The 26,086-nt window shown below is 41.6% G+C and overlaps 1 protein-coding gene across 1 annotated transcript in view; it reads right to left on the reverse strand.

The window, feature by feature from the left end:
* ITGA8 (integrin subunit alpha 8) overlaps positions 1 to 26,086 on the reverse strand; it is a 174,045-nt gene that overhangs the window by 110,647 nt on the left and 37,312 nt on the right. The window contains exons 10-13 of the mRNA XM_048838037.2: positions 25,289 to 25,345; positions 25,033 to 25,085; positions 18,491 to 18,696; positions 8,314 to 8,505 (exon numbers count right to left, since the gene is read on the reverse strand). Coding sequence (XP_048693994.2) covers positions 8,314 to 8,505; positions 18,491 to 18,696; positions 25,033 to 25,085; positions 25,289 to 25,345 — 508 coding nt within the window. The remainder of the gene's footprint in view (positions 1 to 8,313; positions 8,506 to 18,490; positions 18,697 to 25,032; positions 25,086 to 25,288; positions 25,346 to 26,086) is intronic.

Below are 26,086 nucleotides of genomic sequence, written 5' to 3' on the forward strand. Positions count from 1 at the left end.
ACTTTTAGGCTCTACCAGTTCCTAACCCTTTCTGAATATTTTACCAACAGTTTAAGAAATATATCTGTATATTCTATTAGTAAAAGAATCTGCCTTTTAATGACACAATATGCATTGCAATTGGGAAGTCTTTGGGACCCCCTGAGAGTAAAGGTCTGGTATAAATGGAAATGTTATTAAAATGGAAAAAAATTGTATATCTGAAGTATGTAGTGTATAAAATTGTATATCATTATGCCTTGTGGATATTTATCTTTGCTGTTTCACTCAATTGATCCCATCCCTTTAAGAAGCCCAAGGAGCCTAAGGTTTGTAAGGTAGATTTATTTATTTCTTTTGGGGTTCCATGATCTAAATTTCCATCAGCCAGTTCCCTTCAGTCCCAAAAGTCCAAAGTAAAAGGTCCCTTAAAAAGCTTACTACTACAGTAATGACCATAAGACAGGTCAGAGGATGATCTGTTCCAGGCAACCACCAGTGAAAAACTCAGCCTATAGCCAGAAATAACCTTTGTCTGCAAAAACAGCACTTTCTTCTGACCCAGTCACTCACAAGATCCTGAATAGTTCTTTCAGGGGGAACTTTCTTTCTCCTCTCAGCTCTTCTGACAGCAAGCCCCTTAATATCAGCAACTGCGTCTGGCTGGTCTAATTCCACTCTCCCCTGGGGTCTGAATTAACCCCCTTCCCTAACTTCCTGAGGCACCGTTTCTATTCATTCAACCCTATAACTATCCACTTCTTGAGTATTTTTAATGTTTACCACTTAAATGAGTCCTGTTATTGACTGGGATAAATATATTTCCCCTGAGCACCACTGAACGCATGATATTGTGATGTTCATTAAATCTCCCAGAGCATTTTGGAAAAAAGTGTATCTGTAAATTAAAATATATACCACCATTTGATTCGCTATAAAATGAGGATGTTCAGGAAATGGTTGCATTTTCAAGTGATTAAAATCAATCACCAATATGATACAAGCCCATTATCTGCTTTAGTTTGCTCCATTTGGTTGCAGAATCCCTTCCCCGTTCTCACTCACACACTGTACAGCTATCATCAGAGCTGATGCAAGGTTTTATTTTTTGTCTTCTGTAACTCTCCTGACTTCAGAATATAATCATTACTAGACTACAATGCTGTGATACTATTGGCACAATGCCTGTTATGTTCAACAAATTTTATATCATGAAAAATCCCAGCTTTTAAGAAAGAAACTTGAGGCTTTCCTTCCTGCTGTTCAAGTTAATGCATTTAGCAGATGGCACTGTTAAAGACTCAATCTTTAATAAGATTAGACTGGATTATTGAATTTTAGAGACAATTTTGCCTGATTATCACAGCCTTGTGATAACATTTTGTTAAATGTTTCTAGAGACATCATTTATACTATATATAAATCAATCTTTAACTTAATAACTGCACCCAGAATAAGGAAAGCTGACCCAACCAGAGCTTAGCTAGAAGGAATAATCAGGCCCAACAGAACTATACCAGTATAAAACTGGGGTAAATCTGAGTAGAAAAGGCCCCTGACTTCAAAAGGACAACCTAGATGAATGAGGATTACTTATACACGTGTTCAAATAGTGTAATTTATCCAAGCAATAAACACACACAGATGCTCTGCATCAATCTACTTTGTTAAAAAATTGTTTAAATAGTTCTGGATGACAAATAAATTTGAAGACGCCACAATCTGCTTGAGGAAATGCCACTGGCAGAAAACAGGCTGAATCAGTTATTCATGATAAACCATTTGCTCAGCTATAATCAGGCAGCAAGTGACTCAACATATGCCATGGTGTGAAGACAGAAACCATACAGATTGAAAATGCATGAGTTCTACAAGGCTACATCTACACAACACACCACTTTCAGAGGCATGTAGTGTAGTACCTGCATGCTCCCTCTAGCAGGGGTATAAATAGCAGTGTAGACAGTGAGGCACAGTTTAGGAGATGAGAGTTCAGACATACCTGAAGGGTTCGGGTATTTATGTAAGTACCTAGCCTGTCTGCTCTCTACTCGCTCAAGCTGTGCCTCCCAGTCAACACAACTATTTTAAGCAGTGTAGTATCCCATTGCCTCCTTGCTGCTGGACCCTTTCCCCACTGCAGGGAAAGACTCTCTCAGCAGGGAAAGGCTCCAGCAGCTGGGAGGTTGCAGGGAAAGGTTTTGCCAGCTCCCTTCTGCTGGAGTTCTCCCCCACCACAGGGAAAGGCCTCCGGCACAGCAGGGGCAGCGAGGAAAGGCTCCACCAGCTACCAGCCTCAGGGAAAGACTCTGGCAGTGCGGGAGTCGGGAGGTTGCAGGGGGGAGGGGGGCAGAGAGTGAGGAAAGACTCTGGTAGGTCCCAGTTGCCGGAGCCTTTCCCTCCTGCAGGCAAAAGTTCTGGCAGGGAGGAGGCAGCTGGGAAAGGCTGAGCCATTTCCAGCTGCCTCCCCCCTACCAGAGTCTTTCCTCACCACAGTGAAAGGCTCTGGCAGCAGGGAGCTGCTGAAGCTTTCCCCCACTATCTGCCCCCACCACAAGCTTTCACTGCCACCTGTAGCTACGCACCACAGTGTGGACACAGCCTGCTTTTCACTGTGACATGTAGCGACACGTACGCTAAACACCACCGAAAGCAGTGTGCCGTGTAGAGCTAGCCTTGTAGATGAACCAGCTGGAAGTACAACACCATTACCTAGACAACCACTGATCCTGAGCACTCAACAGGGATCAACAAAGGAAAACATTTATTTTCCATTGAACACATTTATGGATTTCTCTTGCGTCTGTCAAAACTGAATTACTCTGTTTAAGAAAAAGAAATGAAATAAACCACAGTTCAGAGAGCAGATCTAAGGTGCGATTCTCACCCCTGCTCCATTGCACCAGCTCCTTTACAGCACATAAAAGGTTTGGAGTGGAGTAAAGAGTAACAGGATGGCTTGCCCCAGTAAGGACTAAAAACCTAGTTATGAAACAGGCACACCTGAGCAGAGATCAGGTGATTCCCCTATAAGAGAAGTAGGAAGCTACAGGAAGGGAGGATGCTTAGGGAGAGCAACCAGAGGAAGCTGTGGCAGAGACTGCAGAAGAGCTCCAGTGAACAGGAGACCCTTGACTATAGGTTAAGGGTTTGAGCCTAGAAGCCAGAGGGCTGTGGGCCAGGGAGAGCAGACTCCATGGGTTAAGAATGAAAATACTGCAGCCAAGTGGGCCTGGGATAGGGTGACCAGATAGCCCGACTTTATAGGGACATTCCTGATTTTTGGGTCTTTTTCTTATATAGGCTCCTATTACCCCCCACCTCCTGTCCTGATTTTTCACATTTGCTGTCTGGTCACCCTAGCCTGGGAGTGGCCTGCAAAAGCAGCAAAGACCCCAAGCAGGAAGGCCTGGGAATAGGAAGAGAAACTTTTGTTTGTGTGAACTTTAATTTGGAACTTGGAGTTTTATTTGGAGTTTATTTTATGTCAATATTTTAGACCCTGGAAGAAGGGGCATTATTGGACTAAAAGCCTGTGTGGAGTTTATTTGAGGAGCCCAAAAAGGGAAACTGAGGTGAGCAGTCACTTGCAGGACTGCTTTGAGGCCACAAGTGGGAGCCTGGGAGGAGGCCACTCACATTCACAGGCTCCTAAAGACCCATCCCTAGTCAGGGGATGATTCCCTTGACGCAGGTACTGTGGAAAACATACGTAGAGCTGTCTCCCAAGGATTGTCTCACAAACCCTTGTGTAGGGGGTGTACCACGTGTGGGGCTGGGGCCAGGAAGAGTATGTTGGGGCAGGGCCATTGCACAGAACACAGCAGAGATTGTTGGCAGTGCTGGACCCCCAGGACTACTTAAAATTACCCCAGGGGGTCGCTCCAGCCCCAGGACTGACAGCATGCAAATATGGCTTAAAGCTATGTATCTCCCCCTCCCCGTCTGTGAGTTGTGTGCTGCACCTCCTAGGAGCATAGCACAAAAATCTCTCCCACAATTCCTTTAGGATTTTACTCCAGAGTAATTGAGTCATATGTGCACAAACTTTTTTTTAAATAGACTTTTTCACATTTTCTAGTCTTCTCCACCATGCATCCCTTACCCTCTTTCCTGAGCTAGACTGGGTTAAGTCCAATAAAACTGTATTGAATGGAAGTCAGGGGAGCTACTACTCCTGATATATACCAGTGTAAATGAGGTTAGAATTTGACTCTATAACTTCACTACCAGAAAACAAGTAGTCGAAAAGAATGGGCAAGAGAGACTACTATAAAGGCAGCAGCCCATCTAATTTCTCCCCATTCCGCTTTCTTTATCTGGAAGCATGGAGGTCAGGCCTCTAGTGCCAAGTCTATTATTTCTCTTTTTTGCTTTCTAGCTTGGCGATCCGGAAGATATAAGAACACAAGATGTAAAGATGATAAATAAGTTTGAGAGACAAAGAGAGACAGTATGAAGTTATTGGTTGAACACTTGGCTTCAGCACTGGTTACTGGCAGCTACAGAATGAATTACTCTTTCCTTCCACTTGCTTATCAGGATCTGGACCCCAGTTCCATCAAGACACAGCATTAAGACTTGGAGAATGGAAGAAGAAAAAATGTGGAGAATACTTGGTCTACTGGGGAGCACTGAAAGGTCTTCACCAGTCTGTTTTCTTCCAATACTGGATCCCGCCTTATACATCAAATCTCTCAGTCAAACAAGATGCAAGATTCTTTGGTTTCTCATCTGGAAGAATGGGAGAGTCTCTCCCTGAATAATCACATGGAGAAGCAGAAATAGCTCGCATCATGATCCATCTCTTTTTACAGTTAAACAATCTCCCCCTTTCACAACATTTCAGCTGAAGGTCCTGGCATAGGTGTGAATAGCGTCTGGTGTGCTCAGCCATGAAAGAAAGGGAAATTCAGTTCTACAAATGATAAACTGCCAAATTCATGGGAGCATGGAATAGAATTCATGCTTATTTGCTTCCTCTGAAGAGTTCTGGTTTCACTTCTGAATTCAGCCACAGAGGAGAGGTGGTGTTACTTAGTAGATAGTACTAAGTACTAAGACAAAACTGGGACTCAGGAGACCTGGATTCTATTCCTGGCTCTGTCACTGGCCTGCTGGGTGACCTTGGGCAAGTCACTTCCCCCCCGCCTCAGTTTCCTCATCTACAAAATGTAGCTAATGAAACTGACCTCCTTTGTACTATTAAGAACAAAAAGAATCTGTTTGAAGGAGGTGGATCTATTTCAATCTATTTGAAGCATTCTTTCCTTCTATTTTGCTTTCTCTTGCCAGCCTTACAAACTAAGATTTAGGTTCTGCCTAATTCTTGTGCGATGTGCAGCAAAGAGCCCTCCCCAGTTCTGCACTGACCATGCAAGGGCTGGCTAAAATTGCAGTCCTCTCATCAGTGGAGCACAGGGACTGCTTCTTAGTTATTCTGTTGGGGCTGGGAGCAATGGGCAGTACGTGGCTCTGCCCTGTGTCACTTGGGTGGGACACTGCACCCGTAAAGAGACGTAACAGTTTGAACATTCCCCTCTATATCAGAGAGCTCTATGAGGTGTTTTGCCACAGGATGTCAACAGTGCTTCCCTTGAAGTACGGTTCCTCACCACTCCCAATGCAGGGCTGTGCCTACAAGGCACAATCTAGCCTTGCATGACCAAGTGTCCCTTTTGATAAAGGAGTAATTCTAGGCTCATGTCATCTGAAGTGATTCCAAGGTTTCTAAGATAAAAAGCCAAACTGCTATGAAATGATAGTAGTTATGAGAGTATTCCATATTTCTCTGCACGAGCAGCAGTATTTTGATGGCATCGCTTCCTTGGACGTGGGGTCCGAGGGCCATGTTTAATAATAAAAACCTTGTTGAAAGGTTAGACACTTCCTGTATTTTAACAGAGTTGAAAACGGTGGTCTGTTAGCTTTAACAGTGACAGCGCCTATGTCAGGCTGGCTGAAGACAGAAGGCCATTCTGTTGAGGAGAGTGCTAACGAGCAGGGAAAGCCATCCTATCTGTTGTGCTGACAGCATTGGAGGAGAATAGATAAACTGGATTAAGTTGCTGTTCAGTAGTCTTCTGTTTTGTTAGGAAAAATGCATCTTTAATATCTACACTTTGTATTTGTACGTACCAATAAACGTGTTTTTGTAAGAGCAATTCTAATCTTTGCTCTCTGCAAAGAAGATTCAACCCTTTAGATATTAAATAAAGAACTTCCAAGCATTATGGTTGAGATTTTCAAAGCAGTGGATTTATCCACAATTATTCACCAATAATTGGTGGAAGCTTTAGTCAAACACAAATTATGCTCTAGTCAAACAAGTTATTAGGCTCAATACAGAGGTAAACAGGTGAAATTTGGAAGTATCGTTCTATTTGTCTACTTCTAGGATAGAAAGAGCTGAAAGCCTCATGCCTCCCTATTGAGTGCTTTAATTATAAGATGCAAGGTTACTTCCGACATTCCGCACACATGAATAAAGAACTATTCTACCAGGGCTACCTCATGAACTAAGATGACTGACCCATTGGCCAGTGACAATTATATAGGCACACGCATGGCTGTTCCACATATTAGTCTCTATAAATTAGATTGACTAGTCTCTTGCAGCTTATGGCAACAAATACTTCCTCTCCAACTTGACATTTTCAGGGTAAAGTTGTACTATTATTTAACAGTTTAGGTCTTTCTGCATTGAGGAGTGGATAAGCTCCTTCTTTGTTTGACAGTTCTTTTTGCCCTATCATTTTTTGGGAGGTGGATTTTGCAACATTGTCAGTGTAGGTAACTGTAGGATTGAGGGAGAGGTTGCCTATGGTAAAACAGTTACTAGTAAGTCTTTTTTTCAAACAACTCACCCATGTAACAAAACAAAAACCAAATTATCACATGCTAAACACATCCCACAATAGAATTCTTCAGGTAGAAGCACAAACCCAAAAGTGACAGTCAGGGAAAAGCTAAAGAAATGTCTCAAATGAACTGAAGATCCAAGTGTGCTACCCAAACTTCCCCCATTCCGCTTTAAAGATGCCCTGTGAAGGACTACAAAGCCCTTCCACTTCTCAATTGCTCAGCTTTTTCTCCCTTGAGTCTTTTAATGTTATCATTATCCAGCTTTTCAAGCAGCATTTTCTAGAGCAGACAAGACCTGAATTTCTAGCATAAAAAAACCCAAGCAGAAAAAAATCCCCCTTTTAAAAACAAACAATAATCCCAAATCTTTCAGGCCTTCTTTACCTAGAATAAATAAGTCAAAAAGGTCTCACCCCCCCCCCTTTTTTTTTCTTTGCAAGTCACCTTTAATTTACAAAATCATGCAGCTAATAACACCAACTTTCAGGTCACTAACTTGCTAGCTGTAATAATATAAGCTAAGGAAGACAAGCTAAGAAAAATAACTTTATAAAGAGTCTGTGAAACCTAAAGCATTAGCAAGTATTAGTGTGGTAGGTCAACAGTATACAACAGCAAGGCTATGCATTCCACGACACTGGGTACATTGCAAACGTTCAGAGATTTCTCAATCTTGACTCAGAGAAATAGTATGTACTGATCCTAGAAGAAGGAGTGAATGGCATCAGATTAAAAGGATATTGTCCATTTAGGCAGCATATGGTCCTGGAATGCTGCTTCAAGCTGGAAGGACTTCACTAAAAAAAAGCATGCAGTAGTGGTATAATCTTGATAAATACCATTGGATGTCTGTAAACTATTAATTGTTAAGAAAAATTCAAAACAAACTAAAAAGGAAGAATCTGTATAACAGAGTGCAAATAAGGTCATGGAAAGACCTAAATAAAATCTGTGACACAAATTATGGAATCTTTTTGCATTCTCTCTGCTTTTCGTAATGAGGTCAAAAGCAATTAGGAACCTATATATAGAGAGTTCAGCAGCTATTTCGAAAGCAAAGCTCTAAGGAAAACAACTAGCAACAAACACAACCAAGTCAGTCTCTTCCCTTATGACATGACATGGTTTTAATTAAGGAAGAATGTCAGCATGGAGCAGACCTATAAGCTCAGTAGGAATGAGTGCATTCAAATGTTGAGTGGGGAATAAGGGTTAAGCTTTTTTTCTGTAAACTTCACATGTTTTATGTTAATGTAACTGTTTAAGCCCTTACATTTCTGATGATGTCTCTTGACAGGAAAGGGAGTATTTGTTTTGTCTGACTTTAAGTTCTCAGGAAAACATTGCTAGAACTACACAAAAAACTGTGTCTATTCTTTATTGCGTCCTCTGCCTTCCAAAAGGAACAGTTTAGATGCATTTTCCAGAGAATGTAGGTATGAAATTCCCTCTCTTATGGAAAAATCTTACCTGGGTAATCATTCTTGTCTATGTCTGAGTCTCCTCTTAGAGTAAAGCCAAATCCCGCAGGCATGGACTGTGACCCCCAGGCTCCATTGAGAACCTGCGAAGGGTTAGCATTTAACCCATTCCTGTGTCCATTGTAAATGAACACTTTGCCTCTTCTGTCTTCGCCTGCGAATGGTGCACCAATTGCAATGTCTGCAATAGAGTAAAAAGAGTTGACAACATTAAAACAAAGACAGAATTAACTCCGACAGGGAAAGTAGACCAGAGGGACCTGTGTTCTGTGTTAACAAGAGCTGGGGCTTAATCATTTTTTCTTTATTGCATAGATTCTATTTCAAGACAAATACGTAAAAATAGTGCTTTAATAGTGCTTTAGTGTTTCAAACTTTCATGCCTATAGTTGTAATGAATGCATTTTTATATGAAAGGGGCCTCACATTGCAATAGACAGACAACACACGTCTATTATTAATTGCACATTTTCCTTTGTCATGTTTTTACAGCAATCAACAAGATTTAACAAACTGAGACTGAAATAATGGCTAATGTTACATTCATCTGTTTAAACTAAACACACACTGTGTGATGTTCCCTGTTTTCTCCATCACCTAATTAATTAGCAGCAGCTCTTTAAGAAGGTCTGCTTTGTGGCTTGTCCTTTTTCCAGCTTAAAAAAAAATTCAATGACTGCAAAAAAATACATTGTTGAACAGCCAACTTTACAGCATGCAGAAGGGAAAACAAGAGTGGCGTGGAGTAACAGCATAAGATCAGTTTTCAGAGGAACAGCCGTGTTAGTCTGTATTCGCAAAAAGAAAAGGAGTACTTGTGGCACCTTAGAGACTAACCAATTTATTTGAGCATGAGCTTTCGTGAGCTACAGCTCACTTCATCAGATGCATACCGTGGAAACTGCAGAAGACATTATATACACACAGAGACCATGAAACAATCAGTTTTGTTTGTATGTAAAACACCTTACCATGAAATGGGAAACATCCCCTTTGTTTTCATGACCAATAAAAATAAATAAATAGTATAAAAAAAGCTTTTGAGGAGTATCTTGGAGAAGAGATAAATACAGCATAATAGACAGGCCCACAGGGAATGCAAAGCTGTAATTCACTCAAGGGACTCTCTGGATCTCTTAAACCAGGAGAATAAGCTGGAGCAGTTCACGAAAGGAGCAGATCCCCGAAAGTGAATTTATTCTATTAACTGATGTAGGGCCATATTCTATTTAGAATGTATATTCGTTATGTATAACAAACCCTCCCTTGCTACTTTTCAGGTACAAAAATCAAAGAAACAGCCATGATGACTAAGTAGACAGTCTGAGTTTATCAGCTAAAAGACAATGGCCAACATTTTCAAACTGATGAGAGATTTTGGGTGTGTAGCTTAAGTTTCTTAAGAGGGCTGAGCACCTGTCTGCTGACAGTCAGGCACCTTTAATGTGTCTCGAGCTAGAACCCCAGATCACTACCACTTTAAAAGCCTTGGCCAGTGGATGGAGAAAATAATCTCTGATGGACAGGATGGAAGACATGAGGACAGATTTTTAAAGGTATTTAGGCCTCTAAAAATGCAGCTAGGCACGTAGTGGAATTTGCAAATGCCCTTAGGTGCCCAGTTTCCACAAATCAATGGGAGTTAGGCCCCTAGGCACTTTTGACAAGAGATCCTCATAAATGCTTCAGCTATGACTGTGAGCAAGATGCTCTACCTCTCAACCTCAATCAGCTCATCTACACAACTGGGGAAGAAGCAGAACACCTCCTTTTAAACTGATGCTGTATCGAATCAAATATCTTTATAAAAACATCATCTTACATTTTAATCCATATTATTACGAGCTGAGTTAAAACCTCTTTAAGATGGATGTGTGAATGAGTTCTCCATTTAAGCCAGTTGTAAGAGACAGTTAAGGAGCCACACCCAAAACAAAGCCTACTAGAGTCTACCCAGAAACTAGCACTAGGTGGCAGAGGGCTTGACCGGATGGGTGTGTGGGGTGGAGGGAATTGACAGAAAAGAAGGGCTTGCCTACACTTAAAACATTAAAGCAGCAAAGCTGTACCACTGCAGGTGTGTGACTTGTAGACACTACCTACGCCCACGAGAGGGGTTCTTCCATTGGCGTGGGTAATTCACCTGTCCGAGAGGCAGTAGCTAGATCGATGGAAGAATTTCTCTGTCGTCCTAGCACTGTCTGTATGGGGACTTAGGTCAGCTTAACAGCACCACTCAGGGATGTGGATTTTTCATGGCCTGTACTGACATAGTGAAATCGTCCTAATTACCTAGTGTAGAGTAGACCAGGTCTAAAAACAGACTAAGTCAAAGAGACAGACTGAAGGAGCAGCTGAAAGCATGTGCCTGACCCTGGAAGAAACCTGGGGAGAGGTTTTTGGGTCAGGGGTGCTGGCGGAAAAGACTGCTCTTGAAGCTGTGAGCAAAAGAAGCTATTTCCTGTTATTTGATTCCCTCTGCATTCAGATACACAGGACTTTGTACATTCTTTGTAAATAAACAAAACTGCTTCAAAGAAATACCTATCACCAATCTTTGCTCCGAACTGGAACACCCACAGGGACCCAAACTTTGACTAGCCGTTCGGGTCAAAAAGGGGCAATTCTGGTCTGAACAGTGGGATCTAGTTTCCAAGGAGAGAGATTGTGAGCTGGGTACTCCTATTGAATCAAGATGGAACAAATGGAAGTGCTTGCAGAAATCAAAAGCGGCCAGTAGGATTTAAAACAAAAGCTGGAGGTTTTGCAGGAATTGCTCAGAGATGATTGCAGACTCAGATGAGATCTCTATTGGAGCAGCAGCAATGACAAAGTGTCTGGACAGAATGGGGAAACCCACACAGGCTTGAATGGTAAAAGAGATTGATGAAATGATCAGCACCGTGACTGCCATTTGCTATGTTTTGGGGGATAACCCAGACCAATAAGGAGTTCTGTCACCACCTGCCCTGTAACTGTGGGTGCCCATATGCTATGCAGCTTTGGTTCAGACCCAACACAGTAGCATTCCCACAAGCACAAGGTCTCACCCTGGCTTCCACCAGCCGAGTTATTCTTTGCAACGTGACCCCAACAGCCCTTCCAGTCTCAAGTCTCCCCAAGTCCATCCACCCGAGTTCTTAACTACCAGACTCTCGGCCTTTTTCTCTCTGGCTTGTCATCCCCAAAGGAGTGAAATGAGCCCCCCAGGCACAAGCTTCCTTTGGGGGACACACTCCACACAGATTACACAGCAGACATGGGTTTGGGGTAAAAATAAACAAAAATGTTATTTAATAGAAATAAATAACAGCAGCTTGAAATATGTAATTGTAAGGGGAAACAAACACATACAAGTTACACAGAAAATAAACAAAGATGCAACAGGCTTTACTCTTCCAAATTAGATTACAGTCCCTTTCCTAATACAAGTTACCTATTGCCTTAGAACAGTTTACCATCATGCCCCCTGTCAGGGGATCCAGAGTTTCACAGACAGTTCCTGCTAAGTGACTGTCCCTCAGTTTCTGAAAACCTTTCACTTCAAACCACTTCCATTTTAAAAACAAGTTTTTTTTCAGGGTTTTTTCCATCCGTCACTACAAAGATTCAAAGTGGGGATATCCTGTTGTCATAATGTCTTCCCATTAACTTTAATGGCCTTTTCCTGGGTGTACAATGGATTATTACTTGTTCCTGGTTTTGTGCTCCTTGCTCCTGCAAGGTGTATTTGACATTGTAGTACAGGTTATGAACAGAGTTTTTTTTCTCTCTCTCTCTTCATAACCAGTCTGTAAACATATCTCATAATGACCATCAAGTTACAAGCTTTCATAAAAGACCTTACTGAACATATTTCTGTACACAATAACATTGGATACAATCAGTTGATTCAATTGATTATTCATTGGGGTTCAGATCCCCCTGTTCTCTCCTTGGGTTGTGTGGACCCTGATTGTCACACCGTTAGCCACGGGTTTTTCCACAAAATAGCAGACAGCAAGCAAGCTTTAGCTAATCTGGAACTTGCCAACCAAAATGAGCTGCAGCAAGGATTTATGGAACTAAAAATTCAGCTCCAGAAGGAAATTGAAGGGTCACTGAGCACAGTGGAAGGCTGTTGAGATACTGAGCTAGTCAAAGGACTTGGGTAAGACCAGACATTTACAACAGTTTTCTATCCTGTTCATAACTAGAGAGACGTTGGGAACAGTGATACAAAAGCCCACTATCTCTGTGGGCAAAACTCCCTGGGAGGCTTATTTGTGTCAGTTCAATATTCCAGCTCAGATGAATGGCTGGGAAGAGGGACACAATGAGCCCTGTAAATACAGCTCTGTCTCCAAAATGTATGCAAGGAGGGAGTCTAGTGTGGTTAATGACCACATTGAATGACTGGAATAAATGACACATGTAGTTTGTAAAACAAGGAAAATTTGCAATAATGCAAAAATTAAAGAGAACAGTTCAGACAAATGCTCGTACTGTGACAAAACTGGTCATAAAAAGGATTGTTATACATTTAAGACAGGCCAAGACAGACTGTCACAGGTATCTAGTGGAAACCTCTCCCCCAGTCTGGGAAATGTGGGGACACCAAGCTGAAGTGGCAACGCTTGGAGGAAGAATGATCATCTCCACAGTTTTTGTTTAGATTTGGGCAGTTAAACAATAGTAACCGGAGTTTGGCTATTGTGTGTGTGATAGCATCTGTGATGTGTACAGGAATTATTGACACATGCTCAAACATAACAGTTATGAGACCAGACACACTAAAAAGGCCACGGAATAGGGGATGCAAAACTGAACAACCTAAATTGGTCTCAAATGGAGATGGTATCTGTCCAAAACCTGGGAAGTTGGGTTTGAAGATGAGACCTCTGAAATTTGAGCTGGGTGGCTGAACTAGTGGATGAGCAAGTAATTGGAGTGGATTTCATTATGGCTAACAACTATGTACTCAATAATAGGAAAGGTGTCTTACAAATTCAATTTGTGGAAATGACCTTTAAAAATATGGCCCAGGTGAGATAAATGGCCTATAGGTCTGCTCCCAGGTGCAGAAACCACTATAACAGCTATATGCTGTGGCAGCTTGCCAGCAAAGGAAAGAAGGAGAGTGCTTGAACCTGTTATGAAATCAGGGTCTTGGGGCAATCTTAGCTTTCAAAGCTCTCGTGGCTCTGAAATAAGAACTGATCCCTGTTCATTTGCTGAATGTTTCCAACAAGCGTCAAATAGTTAAAAAAGGCGGGTGGGGCCAAGGGGGAGGGAGGAACTGTAGTTGCAAAATGTGAATTGGTAGATCTGGTTAATGCTGGTATTGAAGAAAACTACAAGGTAGAAGAGGGAGAAGGTGAGCTTCCAGAATTTCTATTGGACCTGTTGCAGCACGGTGTTGTACACTGGGGAACAGCAGAACTGTTTAAGAGACTTTCTGGTTAGAAATCAGGAGCTGTTCTCCTAGTCCAAAAGAGACATAGGTTGTACTACACTGGTGCAGCACAAAATTGATGGCGGGCGGCGGAGGAATCTGACCCTCACTGTTACCAGGAGCAGAAAGGGAAGAGGCACTACAGACCATCAACGAAATGCATCAGGAAGATATTATTGAGCCTTCAACCAATCCTTAGGCCTCCTGCATAGCTCTGGTTAAGCAAAAAGATGGCAACACAAGATTCTGTCTGGAATATAGAAAACTAAATGAAGTCACTTAAAAAGGATTCTTATCTATTACCATGAACAGATGATACCCTAGATACTGTAGCACATTGTCTGGTTTTCCACACTGGATCTTAATAGTCGGTACTGGCCAGTGCAAGTGGATGCAAAAGACAAGGGGAAAACTGCTTTCGCAGCAGGACAATGCTTGTGGCCATTTAAAGTGTTGGTTTTGACTTGTGTTTGCCACCTTAGAGAGGATAACAGGGAGGGTATTACATGACATGCCCCTCTCAGCCTGTCTATTTTATCCTGGTACATGCAAAAACATTTTAACAGGAACTAAAACATTTAAAAATGGTCTGTGATAAGTTGAAGGCAGCCAATTTGAAACTGAACCCAAAGAAACGTTAGTTGTTTCAAAAAGAGGTAATCTACCTTGGGTATACAATTAGTGAGGAGGGAATTTCCACTGACAAAAAGAAAATTGAGGCTGTACAGAGCTGACCAACTCCCCAAACACTCACAGATGTGCAGAGTTTTATAAGGCTCTGTTCCCATTACAGAAGGTTCATTTGTGGGTTTGCCATTATTGCAAAACCACGGCATATGTTGGGTGAGAAAGAGAAACCATTTCAATGGTCAGCAGAGTGTGATGTAGCATAAGGCTCTAATAACTGCTCCTTTCTTGGCCTATCCATGTTTTGAAACCCCTTTCATACTGGACACAGATGCTATTGCTCATGCTTTGAGGGAAGTATCGACAAAAGAACACAAGGGAATTGAGAGGGTGGTAGCTTATTATAGCAAAAGTCTAAGTTTTCCTGAGAGAAATTATAGCACCACCTGAAAGGAACTCCTATGAGTGGCTTGTATGGGAGGAAGTATATGGTTAGGGCAGACCATGCTTCCCTGCAATGGCTCTTTAGATTCAGAAATCCCGAGGGACAGCTACCAGCTTGCCATAGCAGTGCTATGATTTAACAATTACACACAGGCCTGGCCATAAGTATGGCAATGTCGATGCCTTAAGCAGGACAGCAAGGAATGAGTTGCTCAAGGGGAGGAGTGTGCCTTCCTTCCTCCCTCAAATTCGCATTAGTGCTCATGTTCTTGGTTCATCCTTGAACAAGGGAAGTGGGGCTGCAAGAATGGACCCTAGAGCAACTAAAAATCTTCCTAACGAGAGGATCCTGATTTCAGGATAGCGTGTGACTGATTTCAGGAAAATCAAATGGAAAACACAGCCACCCTGGAATGTAATGTCACCTCACAACACCACAGTAAAAGCTTCCTGGTCACAATGGGAAAGCTTGGAATTTAAAGTTGAAATATTGTATAGGAAATGGGAGAAACCAGGGCAGGATGAGTACAGGTACCAACTGACTGTACTAGATACACCAAAAAAGGAGTGTCTGAGGTTATGTTGTGGATCTTAAAACTGCAAAACCCTTAGCCAAGCTAAGGGAGAATTTCTATTGTGTAAAATGCAAGCAGAATTGTTAGTATATAGGTCTGTTTGCTAGCCTGGGACAGAATTTTGGGTTGGACTTTTTGACACTCTTATACTACAATGTGTAAACAAGGGACAAAGACACTGTGAGGTTGCTTCTTCCTAGTCAGCAGGATTTGTTAGTACAATGGGACCAGATAAGAGCAGTTAAAGTGTTACTTGAGAGCACAATTTAAAATTGCCTCAACCCCTATCTCAAGGCAAAGTCAAGCAACCAGTCGGGAGGGGAAAAAGGACTTGGGAGGGGAGGTATAAAACACTAAAAAACCAAAGAAATGCCCATACCTCACTTGAGCACAAATTCACTCTCCTTAACCCTCCCAGACCCAAAATGGAACATGACCCTAAGTTGTAAGGGGTGGGACTGTGGGTGTGCATTGCAGGTATATTTGAGCCTGTAAAGGAGGAGGAGGAGGTGGGAACAGGGAAATGGAGAATGGGAAATGAAAATGGGGAATAGGGAATGGGGTCACAGGCAAGGCTCTGTGGCTTCAGAGCTGGGAAGGGAGACATGGGGTAAATGCTCTGCAGAGTCAGAGCTGGGAATGGAACATTGGGAAACAGACTCTGCTGGTGTGTAGAGCTATGGATAGGTTTGCTTGGAACTAACCCCAATAAACATTGCATTGTCTGAACTTTGGACTTCTGGTCTTCTGCTTTCTGTCAGCGAGACAAGAACTGGGGAGAGGGTAAGGGAAAGCCTTCTAACAAGGATGTAGAAAGTTGGTGCAGGAAAAGTGATGTTTGCATTGCAAAGAAGGGTCCTCCTAAACCTGGGAGAGCCCCTGTCATAAATACAAAGGGAAGGGTAAACCCCTTTGAAATCCCTCCTGGCCAGGGGAAAGCTCCTCTCACCTGTAAAGGGTTAAGAAGCTAAAGGTAACCTCGCTGGCACCTGACCAAAATGACCAATGAGGAGACAAGATACTTTCAAAAGCTGGGAGGAGGGAGAGAAACAAAGGGTCTGTGGGTCTGTCTATAGTCTGTCTTTGCTGGGGATAGACCAGGAATGGAGTCTTAGAACTTTTAGTAAGTAATCTAGATAGGTACGTGTTAGATTATGATTTCTTTAAATGGCTGAGAAAAGAACTGTGCTGAATAGAATAACTATTTCTGTCTGTGTATCTTTTTTGTAACTTAAGGTTTTGCCTAGAGGGGTTCTCTATGTTTTGAATCTAATTACCCTGTAAGGTATCTACCATCCTGATTTTACAGGGGGGATTTCTTTATTTCTATTTACTTCTATTTTTATTAAAAGTCTTCTTGTAAGAAAACTGAATGCTTTTTCATTGTTCTCAGATCCAAGGGTTTGGGTCTGTGGTCACCTATGCAAATTGGTGAGGCTTTTTATCCAACATTTCCCAGGAAAGGGGGGGTGCAAGTGTTGGGAGGATTGTTCATTGATCTTAAGATCCAAGGGTCTGGGTCTGTGGTCACCTAGACAAATTGGTGAGGCTTTTTACCAAACCTTGTCCAGGAAGTGGGGTGCAAGGTTTTGGGAAGTATTTTTTGGGGAAAGACGTTTCCAAACAGCTCTTCCCCAGTAACCAGTATTAGTTTGGTGGTGGTAGCGGCCAATCCAAGGGCAACGGGTGGAATATTTTGTACCTTGGGGAAGTTTTGACCTAAGCTGGTAAAGATAAGTTTAGGAGGTTTTTCATGCAGGTCCCCACATCTGTACCCTAGAGTTCAGAGTGGGGGAGGAACCTTGACAGCCCCCTTGCAACAGTATCCTGTGGGGACACCAATGGAGCTCATTGCTGTTGATGTTCTTGGGCCGTTCCTTGAGAGGGAGGCTGGCAAGTAATAGTTGCTGGTAGCTATGGACTACTTCACAAAATAGCCTATGGCTTTCCAAGCAGAAATCAATAGGCTGTGGCAGTAATAGGGGTCTAGTGAATGAATTCTTCACCAGATTTGGAGTCCCATGTGAGTTACACACAGATCAAGGGAGAAACTTTGAATCCAAAGTGTTTCAACAGATTTGTGAGGTTCTAGGCATACACAAAACTTGCACCCACCCCAGCACACCCACAATCTGAAGGGATGGTGGAAAAGTTCAATAAGACTTTGGGCGGTCAGTTGGCTACCTTTGCAGAACAGCACCAAAGGGGCTGGGAGTAGCATTTCTCATTCCTTTTGATGGCTTATAGAACAGTAGTCAATGAGAGTGCAAAGTCTACCCCATGTCTGGGCATGAGCTAAGTATCCCAACAAACCTCTTGTAAAGAGTTCCTGAAGAGGAACAAAGTTGACTGGGTTAAAAAGGGGCAACAATATTAAAGTGTTAATGTATGTTCAGCGTTAGCATTGACATCAATGGGACTATTCATTTAAGTTTAACAGGATATGGCACTTAATTTCCTCTTTGTTAGGATTAGTCAATGTGTCAGGAATTCAGCTGGCTCTGGGCATGGTTGCCTAGCAACCCAGGGAGCTCAGCTGGGCCCAATAAACCTTCACTAAGTGACTGTGCTCCTTGATGGGGCAGAAGGGTCAACAGGTCACCATTTAAGGACCAACAGGAGCACAGTGGCAGCTCAATGCATTCTATGCCCAAAGCTGCACCAGACCTGCTTCCTGTCCATCCCTTGCTCCACCCCAGGCCTGCTCTGCTCCAGGCCTACTCACTGCCTGCCTCTGAACCCCCTGATTTATAACTCCTGGTTCTGATCACTGCCTTGTCTCTTGACCACAACTCCGGCTCTGCCCTTTGCTTCTGCTCTGACCACTAAGCAAGACTCCTACTCCAATCACTAGGTCACACTGTGTGACACAGAGATTCTCATCACTTTACACATTTACGTGTTAAAAATGGAATGGTTGCAGAAAAACAAACATGTATATTGTTTTATTTGGCTTTTTTCACAAACATCTTCTAAATCCTGTAGTTCTCTTCAAGAACTGGGAAAAGCCATTTTCAGACCTGAAGTACCATCATATTCAGTACAAAGGCAATTTGCTTGCAACATATAATATATTAATTAAGTACCGTTATATCCATCCTGGTTGAGATCTCCAAGATGCGCGATGGCACTGCCGAATCTACCAAACACTTCAATGCCCGACAGTATCTGTGCATCTCGGAAGTAGGAAGCACTTTCCTGCAAGTACAGGTAAACCTGCCCTACTTCCTTAGGTTTACTCTCAAATTCACGCTCCATGAAGAGGGGGGCACCAACTAGGATGTCATCTAAACTAGAGGAATAAAAACAAAACCAAATGTCAATGGGAAATTCAGCCAAATGACATGATTCTGGAAGAAGTGAGAAAGTAGCAGAAATAGCCTCACAAAAAATGTGGTTCAGAGATATAAACCAATAATATCAAATGGGTATGTGGGGCCTGATTCAAAGCCTGCTGAAGTTAATAGGAAAACTCACATTGACTTCAGTGAGACAAAGTGAGTGAGATGAGAATATCTATTAAACCAACTTCTTTTGATGGGAGAGACGAGCTTTCAAGCAACATTGACTTCAGTGGCAGGCTCATGGCATGGAAATCCTCTGTTACTGTGAAACCCTATTATTACTTGACTGTAATATATTTAATTTTGGCAATGGTATTTCTCTGTCAGGCCAATAAACTTTATTTAATTGAGAGCAGAGCTTTTTCTACCTTAAGCCTGAAATGGTCTCTGAAAAGCCTTCCCAGCAAGGAACCAACACAATGAGAGAGACACAACAAATTCTAATATGTCTTAACTCTTATGTAAAAAGCATATAAAATTTAGGAGGAGTTAAACCAACAGGGCTCTATAGAAATGTAATACGGCTGTTTAGCTAATACTCTAAATCATATAGAATATAACAGAGAATGAGATCTTTTCTATGTTTTTAACCACCATATAGAACTGAAATTTTATAAGTTGCTTCACAACACCTATAGAAATATTATTTTCTATAAATTTGATAGAACTTCTCCATAAGGAAAACCGTAATTTAAAATGTAAAGTTCCATTTATTTAGTTCTTCCATGGTTGTAAATATTAGATACCATCCTATGCTACACATATCCTGAAAAGGAAGGAAGCGGATGATGAATGAACAAACAAATATTAAAGCTGTCGGGGTTTTTTCCCCACACTAAAATACCCCAAATCTTTCTCTTTTTATGAAAGACGCTAGTGGTTTGGACAGCATGTTTGTTGAAATTGCTGACTGCCACAAAAAGAGAACATGCTATTTGTGTCCTATGAATGCTGTATTTTACCAATTGTTTTACAATTATTTAGCATACACTATATATTACACAGTAGCTCTATCATCCTCCCATCATTCATTATTGTTATTATTTTATTACAGTACAATATAGAGGCCCCCACTGAGATTGGGGCTTAGCTGTGTTAAGTGTAATATAAATCATTTAGTAAGAGATGGTCCCTGCTCCAAAATCTTTACAATCTAACCAGATAAGAGAGACAAAGGAAAGGGGAAGAAAAAGGGGGCATTTTACACAGGGGAACTGAGGCACAGAGCGAATAAGAGAGAGATTTTTAAAGGGTCAGATAGACACCTAGTGGGATTTTCAAAAGCACTTACATGTCTAACTCTCAATGGGAGTTGGGCACCTCGACACTTCTGAAAAATCTCACTAGGTGCATATGAGTATTTGTAGATGCATAAACATATTTAAAAAGGCCCTAAGTGACTTGCCTAAGGGCACACTGAAAGACCATAGCCAGGTCAAGAATTGAAGCCACATCTCCTGAGTCTCAGGGCAGGTCTGCAGTACAGCTGGGATCGATGCTCTGAGATTGATCCACCAGCGGTCGATTTAGCGCGTCTAGTAAAGACCTGCCAAATCGACTGCAGATTGCTCTCCAGTTGACCCCTGTATTCTACTCCCAACGAGAAAAGTAAGGTAAGTCGATGGGAGATTTTCTGCCGTTGCCCCCCTGCGGCGTAGACCTGGCAGTAACTCGACCTAAGGTACATTGACTCCAGCTATGTTATTCACAAAGTTGGAGTTGCGTAGCGTAGGTAGACATAGGCTCAGTCTAGTGCCTTCACTGCAGGACCAATCCTTTGTAAATTAGTGTTGTAAGTAACAAGGTAAATTTTCAGTACATGATGCCTTGTGGTTCTTCCTCCTGCCCTGCCCTGGGGTGACTTGTGCCCTGGGGCCAATAAAAGGAGCAGTCCTTGTACGTGAAGAATAGGTCCATCAATGGCTATTAGCCAGGATGGGCAGGGACGGTGTCCCTAGCCTCTGTTTGCCAGAAGCTGAGAATGGGTGACAGGGGATGGATCCACTTGATGATTACCTGTTCTGTTCATTCCTTCTGGGGCACCTGGCATTGGCCATTGTTGGAAAACAGGATACTGGGCTAGATGGACCTTTGGTCTGACCCAGTATGGCCGTTCTTATGTTCTTACTCCCCTGACCAAAAGAACTGCTGTTGCATCTGGCATTGCATAGGGAACACAAGTGAGAGGCATGCAAACTGAGCCTTTCCCATACACACCCACCAATGCTAGGGCCAAATACAATCTGATCCTTAGAAATCTGGTTGGAGGGAGATGGGAAACCCTTCAAAGGGAGAGCCCAGAACTATGTGTTGTAAACAAATATAGTCACCTAGGTTACTATTAAGAACTTAGATTACTTACAGTGAATTTAAATGTCCAGAGCAAGCTTTTGGCACAAGCTTGCAGCTGGGGGGTGGGGGAGACGGGGTACTAACGTGGCTTTAAGCCATCTTTATAGTCTCCTAATTCTGGGCTGCCTAGGAGCATCCACCTAAGCTACAAACACCTAGTCCCTAAATGCCTATGGGTAAGAGCACTTCCTGACATCCCCATAGTGCTCAGCTTCACCACCTTCATGCCCCCAACCCACCCCCTACATTAGAGCTTGCAGTGGGGCCCTTTTAGTGCAAGGTAAGCTCCCTTTTGCAAAGCTTGTTCCAGTGGGAACTCTTCCCTGGCCAAACCCAAGGCTCTAATGTCTCTTTATGCATTACCACAGCAATGTATAAGGGCTTCAGCAGAGGGGAGAATTCCACACACACACACACTTTACTTGTCACTCTCCATGATCCTCATTTACTTGTTTGCATTTCTCTCAATGTGGATAATAAAAAGCAATAAATCAGTCTCACTTTTGGTTTATAGCTAATTTTACTTTCCCAGTTCTAGTACCTCAATGTTTCAGTTTCAAGCACTGCAGAGGAATTGGTTGGTTGGTTATCAACACCTGCGTCCTTGGCTTTTTTAATTGCGGATATATTTCAGTTGCTGTAAGGTTTTGTAGAGGTTTATTTTTACAAAATGTGGATCTGAGCCAAATTAAAGTTGACACCATCCCTTTTAAAAGGCAGCAGGAGTAAAAATAAGAAGACAGAAAGCCGCCAAATGGTGATATATAACTATAACTGTAGTTCAATCTATGGGGGGTATTTTAATAAGTTTCATTAGATTCATTTCACTACTGCACCATGATGTTGTAGTTAACATAAATCAACATATTTATGTTTGTTCCAGCACATAAATGTGACTAGCCAGTATTGCTTCCTTTCTAATAAAACAACATTAAAAAGCACAAGCTGACCACCTGCTGGAATTTTATGCAATTCTTTTGTATCCTGGTGAGTAATAAACAGCAGGAGTATGGGAAGTGTCAATAGTTTAAAGTGTAACTATGTGGAGCTTTGATATAGTACAAATAAAAGACTGGTAAATATTTTATTCCACTGTTTTTCTTGGATATATGGTTACAACCTAAAAAGAAAAATTTCCTTCGTCTTCTTGCTAAGAATTTGTCTATAAATTTATTACAAAATGGAAGTTTCTAGTTTCAATAGCTGATTTATTTGTAAAAGTGGTGGACACAACTGTAGGACGGCAATAAACCAAGATTTTCTTGTGTCCCTAAAACACTTGCAGACTTTACATCAGGAATAGCCCTGGAACATTTAGTTGAATTGCTCAGGCTAAAGTTAATCAGAGCTGCCTCTAAATTATTATGAAAAATAAAAAGGTCTAATCTTAGAACTTACTCAAGTAAAAGCCTTGTCCCTATTTATCTTTTCAGCCTGATAAAGAATCAGGTTTCCTATACTGGTCAGACACCCTGCTTCTAATTTCTCCACAATCCCTAGCTATATAACAACTTTTCCATGCATATCTTTTCCCTCAAGCAATTTTTGTTAGACTTAGTCTCATATTCTGAGTTATATTTCTAGTTACTGTACATGCTAGGGTGACCAGATGTCCCGATTTTATAGGGACAGTCCCGATTTTTGGGTCTTTTTCTTATATAGGCTCCTATTGCCCCCCACCCCCATCCCAATGTTTCACATTTGCTGTCTGGTCACCCTAGTATATGCCGTCAATTACTGGACTGCAGTCAGGCACATTTATCAAGTGAAGCTTCTTTGTGTTTTGTTTTCAGTGGGATGTTTAGATCTTGGAGAGAGTCATTAGATTTCCTTTCAGATACAGGATGGGAGACCACACAAGCCTCCAAAGCTGTTTGCTGATATTATTGTCATACAGCTATGGAGTTAAAGGAACACGAAATGTTTTAAAAAGATCTTAAGAGATCTTGCAAGCGACTCGCAGATTCCCAAGAAATAACCGGTTCATGAATTTTTTGGCTCAATGAAAGATGAAGCTAAGTCACAATCAACTTCTATAAAGCTCTTATGATACTAGCACAGTGTTTCTTAACATTTTCAGGTTGGTGACCCCTAATTCAAAATAAAAAATTGTCCTGAACCCCTTACATTTACAATAAAAGTAAAAGTTAAAAAATGTATACTCCAATTATGACTGCAAATTCTACTGATGACCTCACAAACTTTGAAGGTTTGGGCTATCCTGAAGTTATTCTGGACATTTTATTTTCTGTAGAATTATAATTATTATATTATTCAATGCTTCACAACCCTCCCCATTGCCTTGTGTAACCCCCTTGCGGGGGGGGGGCGAGGGGGTGTCTCAATTAACCAGTTGAGAAACACTAATTTAGCCCACAGAGAATACTTCATACATTACATGAACCTACAAATAAATATAAGAAGAGAAAGTGTCCCATATGAAGTATACAACTCTTTGGGATATTTTGCAGTAGGTGAATAGTCACATAGTTATAATTTTAAGCCTGAAATAACATTGGGAGTAAACTCTAAGGCTCAAAGTATTAGTGATCTTATCTCAGTGATAAAGAACTAATGTTAACATTCACTTACTAAAGCCCTGATCCTGCCAACTACTTTGAGTATGTCTACGTGGGGATAAAAAACCCGTGGCTGGCAGGGGTCAGCTGACTCAGGCTTGTGGGGCTAAAAATTTCTGTGTAGACATTTTGGCTTCAGCTGGAGCCCAAGCTCTGGGACCATTCACTCTCGCAGGGTCCCAGAGCTCAGGTTCCAACCTGAGCTTGAACATCTACAGAGCAATTTTTAGCTCTGCAGCCCAAGCCCTGCAAGCCCAAGTTAGCTGACCTGGACCAGCTGTGCCATGGGGCTTTTATCCGTGTGCAGGCATACCCTAAAACTATTCACAATTTTAGGTCTTGTTGACACCTAAAACTTAGGACAACCCAGCTACATCACTCCTAAGATAGGTAGTTAAATCCCTGTGTAGACACTGCTAGACTGACAGAAGAATTCTTCTATCAACTGTCTCTCAATGGGGTGGATTTACTACAGCAACGGAAAAACCCCTTCATCACTGTTGCAAGTGTCTACATTATGGTGGTGTAGCTGCTGTAGTGCAGACATACATGAAAGTTAATGGTGCTTAAGTGCTCTATGAATCAGGGCTTAAAAGCCAGATAGTGTCATTAAGGCATAACCCTGAGTAATGGGAGCTCTAAAAGGCATAGGTCCTTAGGCGGGCACAATACCTCTTGGAACTATTGTAGAGCATGGTCACTTTGCAAACCTTAAAAGATGATGCAGTATGCATGGACCTTCGTGACAGCTGAGCTCCTTTTGGACAGGCTAGCGGCCTTATGCAGCCCTTGCTGCAATGGGAGATGGAGAGGGTATAAGAGAAATTGAAAAAGAAAGGCTCTGCTTTTCCATAGAGGAAGTCTGAACCATTCTACATCTGGCTCTTACCCACGTCTTTCTAAACACCACTCCTTGCCTCTTTCAATATTAGGAAATTGAACCGAATTTGGATGTTCTCACTCTGTCCTTATTGTTCCAAACAATCTTGTCAGCTGTCAGTAAGAAAAACTCCACTAAAACTTCTTTTGCAAAGGCCATTAGACCAAGTTTTAAAAAAGGAAGAGTGAATTAATAAAGTTGAGACCCAAACTGGATAATTAGAGCTAGAAAAGCACAGAAGAGCTGTACAGAAGTATAAGAAACATTTTTCAACTGAGAGCATTAGAAAAACAGAGTTTATTAACAGATATATTTATTTTGGCTTTTCCATATAAAGGGATCATGATGGCTTTTGAAGATGTATTGTGAACATTATTTACTAAGGCCAGGATTTTCAAAAGGGACTAAAGAAGGAGTTAGGCAATCAATTCCTATTGGATTTCAATGGGATTGGGGTGCATTGTGTAACCTACCCATCACTGTTAATATCCGACACGGCAACAGTGTACCCAAAGTAAGACGCCATCTATAAATGAAAAACAACACACACATTTTCATATCCAATATTCATTAAAAGATTGTTTTTCCTAACAAACCTCTTCACCTTTATGAAAAGTAATATTTTCTACCCTTTGAAATAAATTAACAAATTGTTAGAACTATAATATTTTGGATGCAATGATATTCCTCTGAGGGATAGTATATTATTGCTTAGATCTTTGACATTACCTGTTCTCCAGTGAAATTCTGAATAAAGGTCAAGTCCGTAGAATTAATAATTGAAACCTGGCAATAGAAAAAAATATAAAAGGTTCCAGTCATACCATAACAAGTTATACTGTAATGTAACTACAGGTATATTTAGAAAAGTTAAAGGATGGTTCAGTGGTTACAGCACTAACATAGGACCTGGGAGACCTGAGTTCAGTTCTCTGCTTCACCACAGATTTTCTGTGGGACCTTGAACAAGTCATTTAGATTTTTCTGTGCCTCAGTTCCCCATCTGTACAATGGAGAGCATAGTACTTCCCTGCCTGGCAGCAGTGTTGTAAGGAACCATACATTAAAAACTGTGAGATGCTCAAATACTACAATATCTGGGGGAAGCATATATGTACCATAGATAGGTGCTTTTTTTTTTTTTTGAGCAGTGAGTTCCAATATGAGGTTGGAATCTGGCAATATGATGTTAGAATCTGGAATCTGTTTAGGGTATGCAAGGACTACAGTCAGGTCTGTAGCTGGGAACTGTCAATTTTCCACGCAGATTGTTCCTGAAACCTGGCTTTTGTTGCATTTACTCTATAAGGAGATAAGCATTGTTTCACAACCTGCACTGCTCTCTCTTCTCTTCAGAATTTATACCATGACTTTTCATATCTGACAGTTTCATAACACATACATAGAGCATTGAACTGAAAACCAGATCTGAACATCCCTAAGCTACGTAGACTTGGATGTTTCTTCATCATGGGAACAACCAGAACAGTACATCAAACACCCATGGACTTGGGGTGAATTTGGATT

Source organism: Caretta caretta, chromosome 2 (assembly GCF_965140235.1).
Source record: "Caretta caretta isolate rCarCar2 chromosome 2, rCarCar1.hap1, whole genome shotgun sequence".
In the NCBI taxonomy this organism is placed as follows: Eukaryota; Metazoa; Chordata; order Testudines; family Cheloniidae; genus Caretta; species Caretta caretta.